The sequence below is a fragment of the Panicum hallii genome, chromosome 7 (genome assembly GCF_002211085.1).
Source record: "Panicum hallii strain FIL2 chromosome 7, PHallii_v3.1, whole genome shotgun sequence".
Taxonomy (NCBI): domain Eukaryota; kingdom Viridiplantae; phylum Streptophyta; class Magnoliopsida; order Poales; family Poaceae; genus Panicum; species Panicum hallii.
In genome coordinates, this window is record NC_038048.1 from 37893583 (window position 1) to 37911715 (window position 18133).

The 18133-nt window shown below is 53.9% G+C and overlaps 4 protein-coding genes across 4 annotated transcripts; 1 reads left to right on the forward strand and 3 right to left on the reverse strand.

Annotated features, from left to right (window-relative positions):
* The first annotated feature begins 445 nt into the window (after window positions 1-445).
* On the forward strand, window positions 446-5095 carry LOC112900746 (putative multidrug resistance protein). The gene is made up of 8 exons (XM_025969555.1): window positions 446-661; window positions 783-837; window positions 957-1147; window positions 1254-1711; window positions 1780-2320; window positions 2414-3123; window positions 3220-4464; window positions 4558-5095. Exons 1-8 carry the CDS (start codon window positions 446-448, stop codon window positions 4940-4942), a joined length of 3801 nt encoding a protein of 1266 aa, XP_025825340.1. The 3' UTR covers window positions 4943-5095.
* Window positions 5096-5904: 809 nt separating this feature from the next.
* LOC112901657 (probable long-chain-alcohol O-fatty-acyltransferase 1) lies at window positions 5905-7266 on the reverse strand. Its single transcript, XM_025970617.1, has one exon. The coding sequence runs from the start codon at window positions 7125-7127 to the stop codon at window positions 6102-6104; it is 1026 nt and encodes a 341-aa protein (XP_025826402.1). The 5' UTR covers window positions 7128-7266; the 3' UTR covers window positions 5905-6101.
* A 1653-nt stretch (window positions 7267-8919) lies between these two features.
* LOC112898748 (peptide methionine sulfoxide reductase A2-1) lies at window positions 8920-10241 on the reverse strand. The gene is made up of 2 exons (XM_025967029.1): window positions 9825-10241; window positions 8920-9318 (listed from the first exon to the last, which is right to left on the reverse strand). Exons 1-2 carry the CDS (start codon window positions 10146-10148, stop codon window positions 9082-9084), a joined length of 561 nt encoding a protein of 186 aa, XP_025822814.1. The 5' UTR covers window positions 10149-10241; the 3' UTR covers window positions 8920-9081.
* A 6894-nt stretch (window positions 10242-17135) lies between these two features.
* LOC112900340 (Bowman-Birk type bran trypsin inhibitor-like) lies at window positions 17136-17912 on the reverse strand. Its single transcript, XM_025969158.1, has one exon. It carries the CDS (start codon window positions 17909-17911, stop codon window positions 17378-17380), a length of 534 nt encoding a protein of 177 aa, XP_025824943.1. The 5' UTR covers window position 17912; the 3' UTR covers window positions 17136-17377.
* Between the last annotated feature and the right edge of the window lie 221 nt (window positions 17913-18133).

The following is an 18133-nucleotide window of genomic DNA, read 5'->3' on the forward strand; positions in this document are numbered from 1 at the left end:
CGGTCGCATATTTTCTCGCCTATTCTTCCATGCGCTCGGTTTGGCCGTATCGCCGGGGACAAGCCCCGCGCGCGCCGAAGCCATCCTCTCCGCGCCCCGGGAATAAAGCGGCCGCGGTCGAACCCACCTGGATCACCAGACGTCTCCTTCGGCGGCGGCATATTCCTGGCTTCAGAACCTCCGCGGGAGGCGAGGCTACCTGACAAGAGGCTCCCCCCGGATCATCAGGCAGGCCATCCGATTGGAGCTAGCACACGGCCGGCCTGCAGTGGCAGACTGGCACTGGCACTGGCAGTCAGTCGATCACTAGCTGTCTCGCGTTCCATCTCTTAACCCCCGATGGGCTCTTCTTGACTTGTTCAGTTTCGAACAGGGTAGCAGCTGAGACCGAGGAGCCGCCGTCGGGCTGTGCTGGTCGGGATCGCGACGCCGTCGCCCGGGTCCGATGGCGGCCGCCGGGGGCGAGGGGAAGGCGTCGTTCCTGGAGCTGGTGCGCTACGCCGACGCCCGGGACAGGTGCCTCATGGCGCTCGGCGCGCTGGGGAGCTTCGGCGACGGCATGATGCAGCCGCTCTCCATGCTCGTGCTCGGCGACATCGTCAACAGCTACGGCAGCGCGGGGGCCGCCGGCAGCGGGTTCAGCTCCGGCGCCGTCGACAAGGTAACCAATCAATACACCCAGCCACGTACGGTACGAGTGCTCCGCCACGTTCCCGGCACGGGCAGCTCTATATGCAATGATGGTAGTCATCAGAGCCTGATGATCCGGCGCGCGCTTGCAGTTCGCGCTCCGGTTGCTGTACGTCGCGGTTGCTGTGGGCGCCTGCGCGTTTCTAGGTGAGCAGCAACGGCATGCCAGCCTTCAGTTTCTGACGCGGCGGACCATCACTTCGTGTCTCCACGTGCGCGAGCAAGTTTCTGACGTTGTGAAAATGTTGCTTGATCTGCGTGCGTAGAGGGGCTGTGCTGGACGCTGACTGCCGAGCGGCAGGCGTCGAGGATGCGGCGCCTCTACCTGGAGGCCGTCCTGCGCCAGCAGGTGGAGTTCTTCGACGCGCCCGCGCCGTCCTCGCAGGCCACCACGTTCCGCGTCATCTCCACCATCTCCGACGACGCCGACACCATCCAGGACTTCCTCGCCGAGAAGGTCGTCGACGGTCCTTATTCAGCAGTTCAGCACGCGTGCGAGATGCGACACACTCGATCTTCGTGCCGTCAGCGCTGACAATTGCATATCCGATCCAATGTTCCAGCTGCCGAACGTCCTGGCGAACATGACGCTCTTCTTCGGCGGTCTGGCCGTGGCCTTCGTCTTCGCGTGGCGGCTGGCGCTGGCGGGCCTCCCGTTCACGATCCTCTTCGTGGTCCCGAGCGTGGTCCTCGGCAAGCGCCTGGCCGCCGCAGCCGGGGAGGCCCGCGCGGCGTACGAGGAGGCCGGCGGCGTCGCGGAGCAGGCCGTGGCATCCATCCGGACCGTGGCGTCGTACCGCGGGGAGCGCCGGACGCTGGAGCGGTTCGGGCGCGCGCTGGCGCGGAGCACGGCGCTCGGCGTCAAGCAGGGGCTCATCAAGGGCGCCGTCATCGGGAGCATGGGGGTCATCTACGCCGTCTGGTCCTTCCTGTCCTGGCTCGGCAGCGTTCTCGTCATCCGCTTCCACGCGCAGGGCGGCCACGTCTTCGTCGCCTCCATCTGCATCGTCCTGGCCGGAATGTAAGCATGCCAGCTCATTTGTCCCCGACCGTTTGTCTGCGGCTAATGGCATTGGTTTGAACCTTCAGGTCCATCATGATGGCGCTGCCGAACCTGCGCTACTTCGTCGACGCCACGACGGCGGCATCGCGGATGCGCGAGATAATCGACAAGCTCCAGCCACTGGGGGCGGAGGGCAAGAAGGGCGCCACCAAGGAGAGCATCAGGGGCCAGATCGTGTTCAGGGACGTGCACTTCTCGTACCCGTCGAGGCCGGACACGCTGGTGCTGGACGGCTTGAACCTGACCATCGCGGCGGGCGCCACCGTCGGCCTCGTCGGCGGCAGCGGGTCCGGCAAGTCCACCGTCATCTCCTTGCTGCAGAGGTTCTACAGCCCTGACTCCGGCGAGATACTGCTGGACGGCCATGACATCGCCGCGCTCAACGCGGAGTGGCTCAGGAGCCAGATCGGTCTAGTGAGCCAGGAGCCCGTGCTGTTCGCGACGTCCATCAGGGAGAACATACTGTTCGGCGACGAGGCGGCGTCGCTCAAGCAGGTCGTCGCCGCGGCGAAGATGGCCAACGCACACGACTTCATCACCAAATTGCCCCATGGGTATGAAACAAATGTAAGTAGCATCTTCAGATCAAATTACAGCCACGGAACGGACAGTTAGCAAGCGTGTTGAACATGCTCTGATTGCTTGTCTTGTCCGGCACAGGTCGGGCAGTTCGGGACGCAGCTGTCGGGAGGGCAGAAGCAGCGCATCGCCATCGCCCGCGCCCTCATCCGGGACCCCAGGATCCTGCTCCTGGACGAGGCGACCAGCGCGCTGGACTCCGAGTCGGAGCTCGCGGTGCAGGACGCGCTGGACCGGGCGTCCGTGGGCCGGACGACCGTCGTCGTGGCGCACCGCCTGTCCACGATCCGCAAGGCCGACATGATCGCGGTGCTCGACGCGGGCCGCGTGGTGGAGTGCGGCACGCACGACGAGCTCGTCGCCGCTGGCATGAACGGCGGCGCCTACGCCCAAATGGCGCGCCTGCAGAAGGCGCCCGTGGCGAGAGAGGAGCAGCGCCACCGCGTGGTGGAAGTGGAATCGGAGAGCAGCATGGTGTCGTTCCACAGCGTCGAGATCATGTCGCTGCCCAGCGACTACCATCCAAGCCCGGCGCCGTCGTTCCGGTCGGTCGAACGCTCCGTGGACGTGGAAGACGACGAGCTCGCCGGCCGCGACACGGCGGCGCGCCGCCGCAAGCCCTCGCAGCTCCGCCTGCTCAAGATGAATCGACCGGAGTGGAAGCAGGCTCTTCTCGGGTGCGCCGGGGCAGTCGTATTCGGTGCCGTGCTGCCGCTGTACTCGTACAGCCTCGGCTCGTTGCCGGAGGTGTATTTCCTCGGCGACAATGACCTCATCCGTTCAAAGACCAGGTACGGTACAATTTTTCATCATTCAGCGATCGCTGATATAGATCTCAGAGTGCGATGAACTTGTCAGCGAGTGACGATTGTATGAACTCTGAACAGGCTGTACTCCCTCGTCTTCTTCGGCATTGCCATCGTCTGCATCACGGCGAACATTGTGCAGCACTACAACTTCGCCGTCATGGGCGAGCGCCTGACAGAGCGCGTCCGGGCGCAGATGCTCGCCAAGATCCTGTCCTTCGAGGTCGGGTGGTTCGACGAGAAGGAGAACTCGAGCGCGGCGGTCAGCGCACGTCTGGCGACGCAGGCGACCAAGGTCCGCTCCCTCGTCGGCGACCGCATGTGCCTCCTGGTGCAGGCGGCCGCCAACGCGGCGCTGGGCTTCTCCCTGGCGCTCGCCGTGTCGTGGCGGCTCGCCGTCGTCATGATGGCCATGCAGCCCCTGATCATCGCGAGCTTCTACTTCAAGAAGGTGCTCATGACGGCCATGTCCAGGAAGGCCAAGAAGGCGCAGGTGCAGGGGAGCCAGCTCGCGGGCGAGGCCGTGGTGAACCACCGGACGATCACCGCCTTCTCGTCGCAGCGGCGGATGCTCCGCCTGTACGAGGCCGCGCAGGAGGGGCCCAGGAAGGACAGCAGGGTGCAGTCGTGGATCTCCGGCTCCTGCCTCTCCCTGTGCCAGTTCAGCAACACGGCCAGCATGGCGCTCGCGCTGTGGTACGGAGGCAGGCTTATGGCCAGGGGGCTCATCACGCCCACGCACCTGTTCCAGGTGTTCTTCATGCTCATGACCATGGGGAGGGTGATCGCCGACGCCGGGAGCCTGACGTCCGACCTAGCCAAGGGCGGCGACGCCGTGCGGTCCGTCCTCGACACGCTGGACCGCGAACCGATGATCAAGGACGATGGCCGCGACGGCGACGAAGCCAAGGAGTCCAAGAAGAACAGCAAACAGAGGCAGCAGGAGATCAAGGGCGTCATCGAGTTCAGGAACGTGCACTTCAGCTACCCGACCCGGCCGGAGGTGGCCGTGCTCGACGGGTTCACCCTCGAGATAGGCGCGGGGAAGACGGTGGCGCTCGTCGGGCCGAGCGGGTCCGGCAAGTCCACGGTGATCGCCCTGATCGAGCGCTTCTACGACGCGCAGAAAGGCTCGGTCCTGATCGACGGCCGGGACATCAGAAGCTACAGCCTTGCGCACCTGCGGTCGCACATCGCGCTCGTCAGCCAGGAGCCGACGCTGTTCTCCGGCACGATCCGTGACAACATAGCGTACGGCGAGGAGCACGCCACCGAGGACGAGGTGACCAGCGCCGCCAAGCTCGCCAACGCCCACGAGTTCATCAGGTACGAACTGCCGCAGCTGATTCCGCCGGCGTGCAGCCTGCACGGCCTCTCTGTTTATTCACCTGAAACTTGTTCGATTCCGGCGTGCGACAGCGGGATGGAGGGCGGCTATGACGCGCGTCTCGGCGAGCGAGGGGTGCAGCTGTCGGGCGGGCAGAGGCAGAGGATCGCGCTGGCGCGCGCGGTGCTGAAGAACGCGAGGGTCCTGCTGCTGGACGAGGCGACGAGCGCGCTGGACACCGTGTCGGAGCGGCTGGTGCAGGACGCCGTCGAGCGGATGCTGCGGGGGAGGACGTGCGTGGTCGTGGCGCACCGCCTCTCCACGGTGCAGAAGTCGGACGTGATCGCGGTGGTGAAGGACGGGAAGGTGGCCGAGAGAGGGCGGCACGGCGAGCTCATCGCCGCCGGGCCTGGAGGGATGTACTACAACCTCATCAAGCTGCAGCACGGCAGGTCACCGTGTCTTAGTCCTATGTAACGTAACTTTTTTGTATGGCCAACAGCAGCAGAGAGGGCACAGCAGCCGAAGTGCTGGTCGGGGTCCTCGGGGAGGTGTCCATCTCCCATAGCCGACCGAAGCATCCTAGCCGACACAGGATGCAATCTGCAGTTTCAAGAGCCCGCACGGCATACTATGGGTGTGTTCGTTTTCTCCCTCTAAAGTTTAGATCCCGTCACATCAAAAAGAATCTTGTCATTTAGAAATATTAAATAAAATCTGTTTATAAAACTTTTTACACAGATGGGTGCTAATTCGCGAGACAAATTTAATGAGCCTAATTAATCCATAATTTGCCACAGTGATGCTACAGTAATCATCCGCTAATCATGGTCTAATATACCTCATTAGATTCGTCTCGCGAATTAGACCTGGGGTTCTGCAATTAGTTTTGTAATTATACTTTATTTAATACTTCTAAATGACAAGATTCTCTTTGATATGGCCCCTCTAAAATTTAGACCCTATGAAATGAACACACCCTATGTCGAGCGGCAAAGTCACTAGAAAGGTGATCCGCGGTTAAGAAGTACGGGTAGCTAGTTTTTTCATCTATTATTGTATTTCTTTACTTCAAATATAAATACTAATAGTTTATCCTAATGATATTATTGTGAATGTTTTTCTATGGAGTATTGTTCAACATAAATTAATGAGAAAAGGGAATGCTTATATAGAATTTTCAAAAGTAATATAAAAATTTTCATTTTTGACATGCATATAAATTTTTTTTAACTTTTGACCAGAGATGTATATTCTTGCTTAGAGTTCTAGATAGATTAATTATCTTTAAGCGGCGTACTTCTTAAATAATTATAAAGTGGTGCTCTCTTTTTCGAGCACAAATCTATCGGAGCAAATCTATCGGAGCACAAATCTCTGGTCGTGATTGGCCCGGCCGCCTCTCTCTTTCGAGCACAAATCTATCGGAGCAAGGAGGATTGCGTATGAAGTGGTGCTCGTGATTGGCCGGGAAATGCACAGCACGAAAGATTTATATTGCCAAAACTAGAACAGCCCCTGATCCGAATCGGCAACCAGGAGATTTTGGCCGATTCGGTTTCAGTTTTCTCTCATAGATAACAGTAGCACCAGCATGGTGTCTTGTTGATCCAAATGCACACGGCCAGCCACCGACCTACGAGCGGCCGAACAAGACTGACCGGGCGGAGGCGGCCGCCCGTCCCGCGGCGTCCCGCAGGAACGCGACCATCGCCTCGCTCTCGGCGATCGCCTGCTTGTCGGCGCCGGGGCGCGTGATGGGCGGGAAGAAGAGCCAGAATCCCGTCACGCCCACGAACGCCAGCGTGAGCGGCGTGGCCAGCGCGCGCGGCGGGCGCGGCCACCGCCCGCGCGCGGCCCACCACTCCTCCGCCACCGCGCACGCCCCGTGCAGCGCGAAGAAGGCGGCCGCCTCCCCCGTGGGCGGGCGCAGCGTGATGTACGAGAACATGGCCTCGTGCATCAGGCCGGACACGGCGAACGCCGCCAGCACCCCCGCGGGGGCGCCGAGGCGCGCGCGCACGGGGCGGAACACGCACTGCCGGAGCAGCGCCGATACGGAGAGGTTCCACCGCCGGCCCCAGAAGTCCCGCAGCGACGCCGACAGGTAGGGCCGGTCGAACTGCGGCTCCAGGTCCAGGCCCAGCGTCGCGCGCGCCGCCGCCGCGGCCGCCGCCAGGACGAGCTCCAGCGCGAGGTACACGTGCACGGAGTAGAGCGCGAGGAGGGCGTACCGGTGCATCCGCTCCTGGTGCCGGTACAGCGACACGACCGCCGCGAGCAGCGCGGCCATGGCGGCTGACTCGGCGAGCCCGAGGCCCGGGCGCCTCGCGGCCCTGGGGTCCCGCAGCGTGACGGGGAGCGTGGCGACGGCGGCGAAGGCCGGCAGCGGGAGGGACGGGTGGAGCGGGCCCTGCCCGGAGGCGAGGAGCAGGAGCCTGAACTCGGCGACCCAGGCGAGGAAGAAGGCGGAGATGGCGCGCGGGTGGAGCGCGCGGAACGCGAGCGGGGGCAGGGGGAGGACGGCGAGCACCGGGAGGAGCGCGGCGAGGCGTGGCAGGCCCGGGCGGAGCCGGCGCGCGGCGAAGCGGGCGTAGGCCATGCACGCGGTCACCGCGGCCACGACGGCGGCGAGGCTGCCCAGGTCGCCGCCGGGCACCATCCTCGACGGGGTCAAGGTCGACCACGAGCGACTACGAGCAAGTGCGGTGCGGCGGCTGGTGGGCTGCCGTGTAGGCGCCGCGGGTCGCGGGTCGATCCGGGAGCAGGAGCGCGCGCTCGAAATCTGAATCTGATGGGGAATCTGTATTGGCGCCTCCTGGAACCTACCCCAATTGTCAATGTCAGATCAGTTAATGTGATGTATTCTGTGACTATGAGATCTGGTTTGTGGTACCCCGCGTGGAGGCGCCAATCAAAATTGTCGATGTACGGTAGCCAATAAAAGCATTACGGTGTCCTGGTAATGAAAGTTTAGCCAACGGTGGAGCGGTGAGAGGGAGAGGGCTCATTTCAACATCTCAAAGTCCGATTTCCAACATCACCTTGGTGCCAATTTTAGGGCCTGGCTGGTTTACAGCCAAAACCTGACCTGCCAAAGTTAGGACGGACCTAAAAATTGGCGCTCGTGCAAGCAAGTGTTATCCAAAAATTTTTGCCCATATTTTAGCATTCAACCAAGTCCATATTTTGGTAGGACAGATTTTGAGCACAAACCAATCATACCCTTAGAATCCATCATGGCTGACTTTGCGCCACCAGCTATGCCTTTTCATTCTGAATACGCAAAATGGTTCATAGTCTGTGATTCAAAATTACTTTATCCTATCATAGATATAGGTCTATTAAAGTTTTGTTCTGAGTCAAACATATTTAATTTGGTAATGACTTTATTACGGCCGGCCGTGCGTTTACGCTATTACACCGCAGCCTAAATTTACCATCCATCCCCACGTGGAGTGCCACATGCAGACGTTTTCAAAACTTAAAAAAAAGTTATAGTTTTTAAACCATCCATCAAATTCAAATTCTCATTGCACATCTTTCGAAGAGACATTCAAAACAAGATCCCACTTATATATGTTTCGACAATATTTTTCAAAAATACATAAATTGCTTTATGTATAATGAAAAAATACCGAGCGAGGACGCGGAGAAGGCGCCTCCCCCATTCCATTCCCCTCCCATTCTTCTCCGACGCGGCCGATTGCAACCTCCCCCAAGCCTCCACAGGCGTCCCCGTGCGGCTCATCCTCCTCCTCCCTGTGCCGCCTCGTGATGTGACGAGCGTCGTAGGCAGCGCACGAGCTGGCGGCGAGCCGCGCGAGGGCGGCCACAGGAGCTCGGGGCCGACGGTGCATGAGGCCAGCGGCGGGAGATCCAGGGGCGGCGAGGCCCCCGTGGTGTTGCAGTGTGAGGGCGGCCGCGGGAGCTCCGGGCCGGTGGCGCACGAGGCCGGCAACAAGCCCCGCGCGGGCGGCGGTGAGCTTCGGGCTGGTGGCGGAAGATCCGGGGGTGACGAGTCCCCATGGTGTTGTAGTAGAATTTTTTGAAAGTTGCAATGGTTGATTTGAGATGTTGAGACTGCGATTCATGTTGTCATGGGGGTGTTCTTCTTGCAGGTTAATTTCGCGGAGGCAGCTTCTTTTTCATGTTGCACTTGCATGAATTTATGTTGCACGAATTTGAATAGATGTAGCATGAAATAGAGCTATGATGTTGCGGTGAGAATTTACTCTCTGCATCCAGATATTTTTATGCGTTTCAGTACATATTTTTTTATATTGCGAATATTAAGTTTTTATGTTGTAAGCGTGTATTCTTGATGCTTCCAGATATTTTGTTACGTTTTAGTACATATTTTTTATACTGTAAATATTGGTTTTTTACATTGTAAGCGTATATTCTTGATGTTGCAAGAGAGCGGACGTCCGGACCGCTGGCAACGCCGAACATGTTTTCCAAGACACCTTTGCAATCCACTTCGTTATTCCAAGTTTTCCAACACAGACATCCATCGTGACACGTACCGGTACAAACACAAATCACAGCACAGAGTTTTCAGTCGACCATGGTCCCTGGCGACACAGTGCAGAGCACGGCCGTCACGTGACCTCTCACCCGTAGCAGCGGATGGGGTCGCTGCACCCCTTCCTGGCGGACTGGCCGCCCTTCTCCAGGTACTGCTGGTGGTAGTCCTCGGCGGGGTAGAACCGCCGCGCCGGCAGGATCTCCGTGACGATGGCGCCCTTCCACTCCTGCTGCTTCTCCGCCAGCGACTCCCGCGCCAGCTTCTCCTGCTCCGCCGTGTAGTAGTAGATCCCCGACCTGTACTGCGTCCCCACGTCGTTGCCCTGCCAGAGATGAACGCCGCCGCACGGGCCAAAACCAATCAGTACACAGCTGTGAAAATACAGTCAGCAGAGGAGATAGATGTCGCCATCGTCCTACTGAGATGTGCCAACAATCTAATGTGTGCCAGCAATCTCCTCGTCAACAAATGTGGGTGGGCAGTTGGTTTTGCTTATGAACGCAAAAAATGGACAGATTTCATGGCATCTGCTGGATGTCTTTTGTTATTGACGTTTTATGATGATCTGTCTACATGAGAATGACAGATGTTGACTTCCTACAGGATTGATATTTTAGAGCAGAGATTCCTAAAATGCTTAGCGGTGCCGGAAGGCGCAACTTGGCGCATTGTACGCGGCAGAAATTGAAGAGGTCATAACCCCGTTCCAGGTTCATTGAACCTCGCAACGAGTTGCAGCGGGGCCCACATTCAGCCCCGCAACGCCGGCGCCGGAGATCGGCTCGGCCGGCGGCGGCGGCGCCGGAGATCAAGAAAACGCGCGCGCACCTGCCTGTTGAGCGTGGTGGGGTTGTGCTTGGCCCAGAAGACGTCGAGGAGGGCGGCGTAGGGGCATGCCTCGGGGTCGTAGTGCACGCGCACCACCTCGGCGTGCCCCGTGCCGCCGCCGCAGACGTCGCGGTAGGTGGGCGCGTGGCGGTGGCCCTGCGAGTAGCCCACCTCCGTGCGCGCCACGCCGGGGAGCCGCTGGTACACCAGCTCCACGCTCCAGAAGCACCCCGCCGCGAACTGCGCCAGCGCCAGGCCCTCGCCGGCCGGCGCGTCCGCGTCCGGCGCCAGGGCCGGGCTCGCCGCGCCGCCGCCGGTGGACATGGAGGCCCCCGTGGTCGGCAGGATCTGTCTGGGTGCTGGCGGGGGCGGTGGAGGAGAGGACTTTGTCAAGGCTTGGTGATGGGGATTAATCCTGATGGCTTTATAGCCCGGATCTGCAGCTGGGGTTTTTTCCTCCCAAATTCTGGTTCTTTCCTTTTCATTTTCTGCGGGCCCCTCGTCGGGTGTCAGGGCCTCAGGGGTGACGTTTGGCGGCTTGCTCGCGGACAAGATCGGTGGTCGGATCTGTGATTACATTGTGGCTCACGGTGTGTGCGGTGTGCTTGGGAATCGAAAGAAAGTCCTCTCAACCTCCTCAACTATCAACGTAATCTGATTACCTCCCCTCAACTAAAAATCAAATATTCAACATTCTAACTATTAAAATCGTCCGATTTACTTTCCGTCCGCTCTCCTCGATGGTTTTGAAAGACGATTTTGCCAATGTGGCGCCATGTCAGCAGTTCTACGTAGAGAGCATGTTAGCCACGAGAGGGTAAATTAGACTATATTGATAATTCAAAGGGTCAACTAAACTTTATCAAAAAATATTATAAAATACTTTTTTTAGAAAATATATGTAATTAAAAATCCTAAATCTAGTTTCATCATAGGAAAAATCATATAAAATTTTTTTAGCTAAAAATTATAAAAAAATGGTTCTTGTGGTCGATGCGGTGCTAGGTAGAATTGCTGATATGGTGTTACGTTGGCAAAACCGTCTTTCTAAACCGTTGAGGGATCCGTTTTTTCGATTGAAGGGTAAATCAGACTGCGTTGATTGTTAAGGGATTTGGAGGGACTTTTTCCGAATTGAAATGTTGCCTTAACTCCACCGAGAAGGGGGAGCAAAAACACGTGCAAGAACTAAGAAGGCTGAGAAAATCGTTGCAGCCCAACACACATCTCTCTCTCTCTCTAGTACATCTAAGGCAGCGTTTGGTTGGGCGTTTGGGGCCTGCGTTTGCGTTTTCAACGCACAATCCGAACCAAACGGGTGCAAACGCACCGCTGCGTTTCCAAACGCAGCAGCTTCCGATAACGTGTCTAGCCACAGCCGGTCGGGGGCACGTTCGCGGCGTTGGCAGCGGCAAGATTGAAGAAATTACCCGCCTGCCATCGTTTACACAGGTACCGGTTCATTCTTTTCCTTCGTTCTCCTCTCGCTTCTCCCCATCCCGCACCATCGCGCTAGGGTTCTCCACGGCGGCCGCGCCCCTGCTCCCCCGGCGGCCGCGCCCCCGACCCCCAGGCGCCGGCGCCCACGCCCCCGGCGGCCGCGCCCCCGCGCCCCCGGCCGGCTCCCGCGCCCCCGGCCCCCCGCCGCCCGCGCCCCCCGACGCCCGCACCGCCCGCGCCCCCGGCGCCCGACCCCGAGCGGCCGCGCCCCCGCACCCCGGCGCCCGCGGCCCCGACCGCCGACCGGCCGCGCCCCCGACACCCGACCGGCCGCGCCCCCGACCGCCCGCGCCCCCGCCCCCCGGCGCCCGCATCCGCAAACGTAAGATCCGCTTGCTCTCTCTCCATTCCCCCCTGTGCACCATTTTGGTTTCTTTTCCTTACCATTTGTTTTGAACTTGTTTTTGCCTTCTTGTTCCTTGTGACGCTAAGGTTCTGCAAGGCTTGAAGGATCTATTTATTAGTTGTTTTACGCTACTGACAGGCTTTTGCTCAGCTGACCTTAACTGCCTGCCCCCATGGTTTCTCTGTCAATGGCGAAATTGGGATTGGTTTACTACCTGATATTTCTAGCTGCTTGCTTGATCTATTTCTTCGTGCAGTAGCGTTCCCAGAACAGGAGTGCAAATAACAGCGCTAAAGTTAACATTGTCTTTATGATGAACTAAAGAGAAGCTCAGTAGTAGCAGCATGTACTTGTGTTTCAATAATGAGCAGAACAGTCCCTTATTAGTTGATGAGGAAATGAACAGTAATGTAGCATATCTTTATCCTGTGAAAGTCTCAAGTCAAAGAATTGTGTCAATTCTCTTTTACATTTTCGTCTTCTGACATTCAGGTTGATGACTCTCTGAAATTGCATCAAATCATTAATACTTCCACATGCAGGAGCCATACCTAGTTGTTCAGTTTATGGCCTATTTCGCCTAATTGCTAGGTCAATACTTTTCCTTGGATTTAGAGACCAAATGAACTAGAATGGTTAACCCAACTACACCTTGGCTGACCCGATGGAATCTCTAATTGCAGGAGCCAATATGAGAAATGGTATGCCCAAACAGATCAAAGATTACTTGTATGCCCATGTTTTCTATACTGTCTTTCATTTGGTCACTTATACTGTTACAAGATAACGCAAAGAGAGGGTAGTAATTAGAGCAGTCATATGGAAAAACTAATAAAATAGCAACAAAACAAAACTGTGGAATTTGCCAATACTAGCATGATTAGTTCAGAACATAGAATGCCTAGCTATGAAGGTTATTGAATCAAAAAATGAGCCAACACTAGTTTGAACTTGCCACAGTTGAGGGACACTTTTCATCTATACGATATGGCTAGTCAATGCCATGTGGAGTCAGGTCCAACAAGTTAACTGAGACAGGGTGGTGTTATAAGTAAAAAGAAAATATTCCTACGTCTGATTAGTACAATCTATATGGTAAAAGTGATTAGCTAAAGTACAAGAGCGCTCAACATTAAGATAGGCATGCTACAATTATTTTATATGCTTCAGTACCAGCCCTAGCACATTACCTATAAACTCTGTGCTTCAGTGGGGCAAGCATCAATTAAAAAAGCAGGCATGCTTAGGGTACTCTGGTACCTCTCTGTTTCCTGGGTCTAAAGCATTCAGCATCTCTGCTAGCACATCCATGATACCACGACCATTCTTTATTAGCATTTGAAAAGTAGCAACAGTCAGATATCCCCTCCCAGTGGATTAGTCATAAGAGCTTCTTATAGCAAATAAAGTAGGTACTGATAGATCGTTTGGAGAGTTACATTAGGTCCGATGAGCTGTGCAATAGACATGTAGCAGTAACAATTCATTGCTTTCTGTTTACTATATGCTGAATTTGATCTCAAGGGAAACGATGAATTTGTATGCATATCCGTTTCTGGTTTTGCTTCCTTTTTTGGGTGATAATTCATTGCTTTTTAAATACATTTGGATTAATACATCGATTGCTTGTGAATGAAAAAATAGTTGATTTCGATCCTCACATTGGTGATGGGTGAAAAGGCGGTGTGGGATAATGCCACTTTGAAGCACTTCATTGATATCTGCAAGGAGGAGCTTACTCTTGGGAATAGACCAAATGGTTGTTTCACTAGAACTGGTTGGAAGAACCTTGAGGATAAACTTCTTGCAAGAGCCGGGTTGAAACTAGTGAGGTCACAATTGAAGAACAAATTGGACAACATGAAAAAAGATTACACCGTGTTCATGGAACTGAAAAATGCTGCCACTGGGCTTGGATGGGATGACGCGAATCTGGGATGACGCGAATCAAACTGTTGAGTGCTCTAGCACGTGGTGGGATGAACATCTTGCGGTGAGTTACGTTATGTTTTTTGAATGGAATTCTATTTGCCTTTGTTATATGTCGTTTCTAACCTTGCTAAATTTATTTTGCAGCGATGCAACAACTCAGAGAGAGGTATCAAGTGTGTCCATGTCAAGTTTCGAAAGAGGGGGCCGAAGTACCTTGATGATTTACATCTGCTGTTTGAGAAGGTGCATGTCACCGGTGCTTCCGCATCATGTCCGGGAGATATTCCTTCAAGTGACTCGAGTGATGAGGAACCAGTGGAGATTACTCCCATTGAGAAACCAAAACCAGTAGGAAAGAAGCGCAAACAATTGTCTAGTCAGATTGAAGAGAAGGAGGAGAAGAGTCCATTTTTCCGGATGTACAAGAACACATGCATGAGGATTGAAAGTGCAGCTGATAAAATTGGCTCAAGTCTTGAAGCATCATCGGCTCCTCCGCAATCCAGCCATGTTCCAACTATTGCAGAATGCATGAGAATGGTGAAGGATTGTGGGATTCAGGAAAAAACTGCTTTGATGCACACTGTTCACTTATGCCTCATGAAGCCTGAGTTTAGAGAGTTTTTTGGTGCGCTTGAAACAAACGAAGGAAGGCTTGATTTGATTGAGAGGGAGCACGAGTTAAAGAAGGGCACATAGATCAATTTCTCTTGTGTTTGAACCTTTTATTTGCTTACGTTCTCGTATGTTCGAACAATTGTCTTGTATGTTGGAACCAGTGTTGTTTTTTAACTTCGAACCAGTTCTGTTATGTATGTTGGAACCAGATTTGTAGTGTATGGTGGAACTATTTTTTCCCGTGTATGTTTAATAATTTTTTCTTGCATTTTTTGAACAATTTACTTTCTTTATGTAGATGGATGCGAATATGGAAGAGCTGGCTAGAAAAGGGCAGCAGTCTCTTCTTTCACTAAATGAGTTATCTCAACATGCTGCGATTCTTGGAAATCTGGCTGATCTTTACAATGATCGGTATGCTAATAAAGCTGAATATAGAGCAAAGGAAGATTCGGAATCTGGTTATGATTGGGTCATGAAGTGCTTCAAGCGTCCAAGATACTTTTACAAGATGTTTCGGATGAGTACAGAGGTTTTCATGGCTCTTCATGATTTATTGGTGTCTTCATATAGTTTGAAATCCTCTAGAAATGTTACATCAATGGAATCATTAGCAATGTTCTTATGGATTGTTGGAGGGCCTCAGTCATTTTCCCAAGCTGAAAACCGTTTTGTCCGGTCAACATGGACAGTTCATATGAAATTTAAAGAGGTATTGAAGTGTTTACTTAAACTAGCAAAACACAACATCGCACCGAAGGATCCAACATTTAGCAATGATCATGAGAAGTTAAAAGAACCTCGTTTCTAGCCTCATTTCAAGGGTGCTATTGGTGCAATAGATGGATCACATATTCCGGTTATTGTTCCTGTTGATGAGGTAATTAACTACACTTGTCGTCATGGATATACATCACAAAATGTACTTGCCATATGCGAGTTTGATATGAGGTTCACATTTGTGGTTGCTGGATGGGCGGGTTCCGCCCATGATACACGGATCCTTAACCATGCATTGGCAAACTTTCCTTCATTTTCTGTACCTCCTAAAGGTAAATTGTCCCTTATACACTTTCATCATCATTTTGTACAATGCTAACTTATTTTTTATTTTCAGATAAATACTATCTTGTTGACTCTGGTTATCCAAATCGAACCGGATACCTTGCACCTTTTAAGGGGACTACGTACCATATACCAGAATTTCGTCATCGTCGTGGATGTCCACCGCAAGGAAAGCATGAGTTATTCAACTTTTTGCACTACTCTCTCCGCAATGTCATTGAGTGAGCATTTGGAGTTCTCAAGCAAAAATGGCGCATATTGAAAGCTATGCCGAGTTTCTCAGCTGACCGGCAGAAAGAGATCATTATAGTATGTTTTGCGCTACACAATTTCATTCGTGATAGTCAGTTGCGTGATAAGGAGTTTGAGAGGTGTGACGCAGATGAGGAGTATATGCCACGAGCATCAAATGTTGAGGAACAAACTCAAGATGATGGTCGTGAAATAGAGGGAGAGAATGAACTTACTATGAACACAATTCGTGATAGGATAGCTGCTTCGATAGAAAATGCAAGGGGAATATGAGATTGCTATGTAGCTCACAACTCTTTTGAAATTAACAATGCACTTATTTATATATGTAATATAATTTCGTGAAAAATATGTCGCCAATGCAAAGTTTACATCATTACGCTCATTTTACATATATACAGCATATCAGGATCTCAGGGGCATTACGGACATTTTACAGCAATTCACAGTTTCAGAGCAGATTGAACCAAACGGCGTTCAGCTTTTTCACAGCAGCTTTTCCACAGCAGCTTTTTCACAGCTCACAGCCGAACCAAACGCACACTAAAGTGCTCAAGCAGACAGCCCACATCGTTCACGGCCCACAATACGGTGTCACATGTGCGGTGCTTCGGGCCCACATGTTAGCAGCAGGGGCATGGACGCAAGGTTAGTACGCCGTGAAAAAGGATATCCAACATTTTTTTATATGAAAAACATATCCAACATTGATATACTGTTTTGTGGAACTCCCACCGCACATCAGATCACTTGCAAAGGAGTGGTGATGTATTATGGCCCAATAACCCTTCGTAATCCAACTCGGCTCTTTATTATTCCTAACTCAAAATTATATAAATATGAGCGGGTAGTTTTTTAGCACTAGAAACGAACGCCTTGGCCCGGAGATCGATAGACCATGGTCAAGTTCGGTCCGACCGTGTTTCTAAGAGACGGTCCATCACTTCATCATCAGGAGCCACCGCCATGCGGGGTCCCGGCGGCGTTCCGTGAAACAGTCAATTATCTTCAACATGGAGCAGGGTTCGAGCGTAGGCAACGCGTCGATTATTTTGATCCACTCGGACATCTGAGTTGAGCAGAAGCATTCCCGTTTCTCTGTCAAATATTGGCATACTTCCCTTTTGATAATTTGAATGTAACTGTCGATCAGGCGGTCCAAAATCCCAAATAGATGGTGAGGCTGACTCCTTCAAATTTATGACAGTGCGCTCTTTGTCCTTACAGAAATCCAAAATGGGAGGAATAGTGACCTGATACATCTACACGTGAGGCACCGCAATGCCAGATATGCAACCGTCCTTGGCTACTTATTGCTGAACTTTTGTTCTTGGTATTTTCAGAATTGAAGCATATATGTAGAACAACAAAATAAAGTAGCACCCCATCCATCCTTAGATAATTTAAATGACTTTTAGGACTAACTAATCAGTTCATTTTTAAACTAATTAGCTTATCCTAAACATCATTTATTAAAAAAGGTAGGGACGGGTACCGCACCATGGCTCAATCCCGAATAATATGTATCGATCTTATTCATTGATTCTTGACAACAAAGCAACGTAGCACTCGATCAGTCGATCCTGAACACCAAAACAAAGATAAGATCGATCTGATCAACAACGATGCAGCGTAGCAACATAACAATAGCTTCGTCAGTTATTTAGTGGCACGAAATACGGTAGCACGCAGCAGCTAGCGAGCTATAGGGTAACTAATCGTCCATGCCGGAATGAACAATCAGTTATTAGCTCGTACGCTAGTTAATTTTATTTATGGATTTAGTATTTGGGGACGTACGTATACGCAGCAGCTTACTAGCTGATCGTGATGTGCTGGGCTAGTTGCCCATCCACGGCGTGCACTTGGGGCCAGGGTATCCGTGGAACTGGTCGAGGCAGCGGTACCGGGGCGGGTCCGCCTCCACCAGCTCGCACTCGCTGCAGTTGCTCGGGCACGCCTCCACCTTGTCGGCGCAGCGGCAGTACGGGACGTACGCCCTGGTGCAGACGGCGGCGTCGCAGCAGTCCCACGGCCGGGGCGTGCACACGGGCGGCTCGAGCAGGCTGACGACCCAGTCGCGGCAGACGTAGCCGCCGCCGCCCGGCGCCTCCTCGCACCGGCGGCAGGCGGCGGGGCACTCGGCCGACACGTCGTTGCACTGCCACCGCGGCGGCCGGAAGTCCGGGTCCCGCACGACGAAGTCGCAGCACTCCCACGGCAGCCCGCCGGCCCCGGCGCCGCGGCGGCTGGTGGGGAGACGGATCGCGTCGGCGTGGGAGGGCCTGGCGGCGGCGGCGGTGGCCGCGAGGGCGGCGACGAGAAGAGCGAGGACGACGGTGCTGCTGGTGCCCATGCCGCCGCTGCTCTTCATCACTCTCTCTGCTTTGGTTTCTACGATTCTTGAGGAAGCGGAGTGCCTGCTGCCTTGGTCGCTGGCTCGTTGCTGATTCCATCGCCCAGCGCGCGGTACTTGAAGGCCCGTCCAGCCAATCGCAGCGTGACGTGTGGCCGTGCACGTATGGATGGGCCAGTACGCATGCGTTGTCGATCCTATGATCCTATCCTTGCCGACAGTTGCATGTGCGGTCAGTCC

Coding starts and splice junctions, on each gene's coding strand:
- LOC112900746 (XM_025969555.1), top strand. CDS start 446: ATGGCGGCCGCCGGGGGCGAGGGGAAGGCGTCGTTCCTGGAGCTGGTG. Junction 1,712..1,779: donor TGCATCGTCCTGGCCGGAAT/GTAAGCATGCCA, acceptor TTGAACCTTCAG/GTCCATCATGATGGCGCTGC. Junction 4,465..4,557: donor AACGCCCACGAGTTCATCAG/GTACGAACTGCC, acceptor GGCGTGCGACAG/CGGGATGGAGGGCGGCTATG.
- LOC112901657 (XM_025970617.1), bottom strand. CDS start 7,127: ATGGTGCCCGGCGGCGACCTGGGCAGCCTCGCCGCCGTCGTGGCCGCG.
- LOC112898748 (XM_025967029.1), bottom strand. CDS start 10,148: ATGTCCACCGGCGGCGGCGCGGCGAGCCCGGCCCTGGCGCCGGACGCG. Junction 9,319..9,824: donor CCACCACGCTCAACAGGCAG/GTGCGCGCGCGT, acceptor CATCTCTGGCAG/GGCAACGACGTGGGGACGCA.
- LOC112900340 (XM_025969158.1), bottom strand. CDS start 17,911: ATGAAGAGCAGCGGCGGCATGGGCACCAGCAGCACCGTCGTCCTCGCT.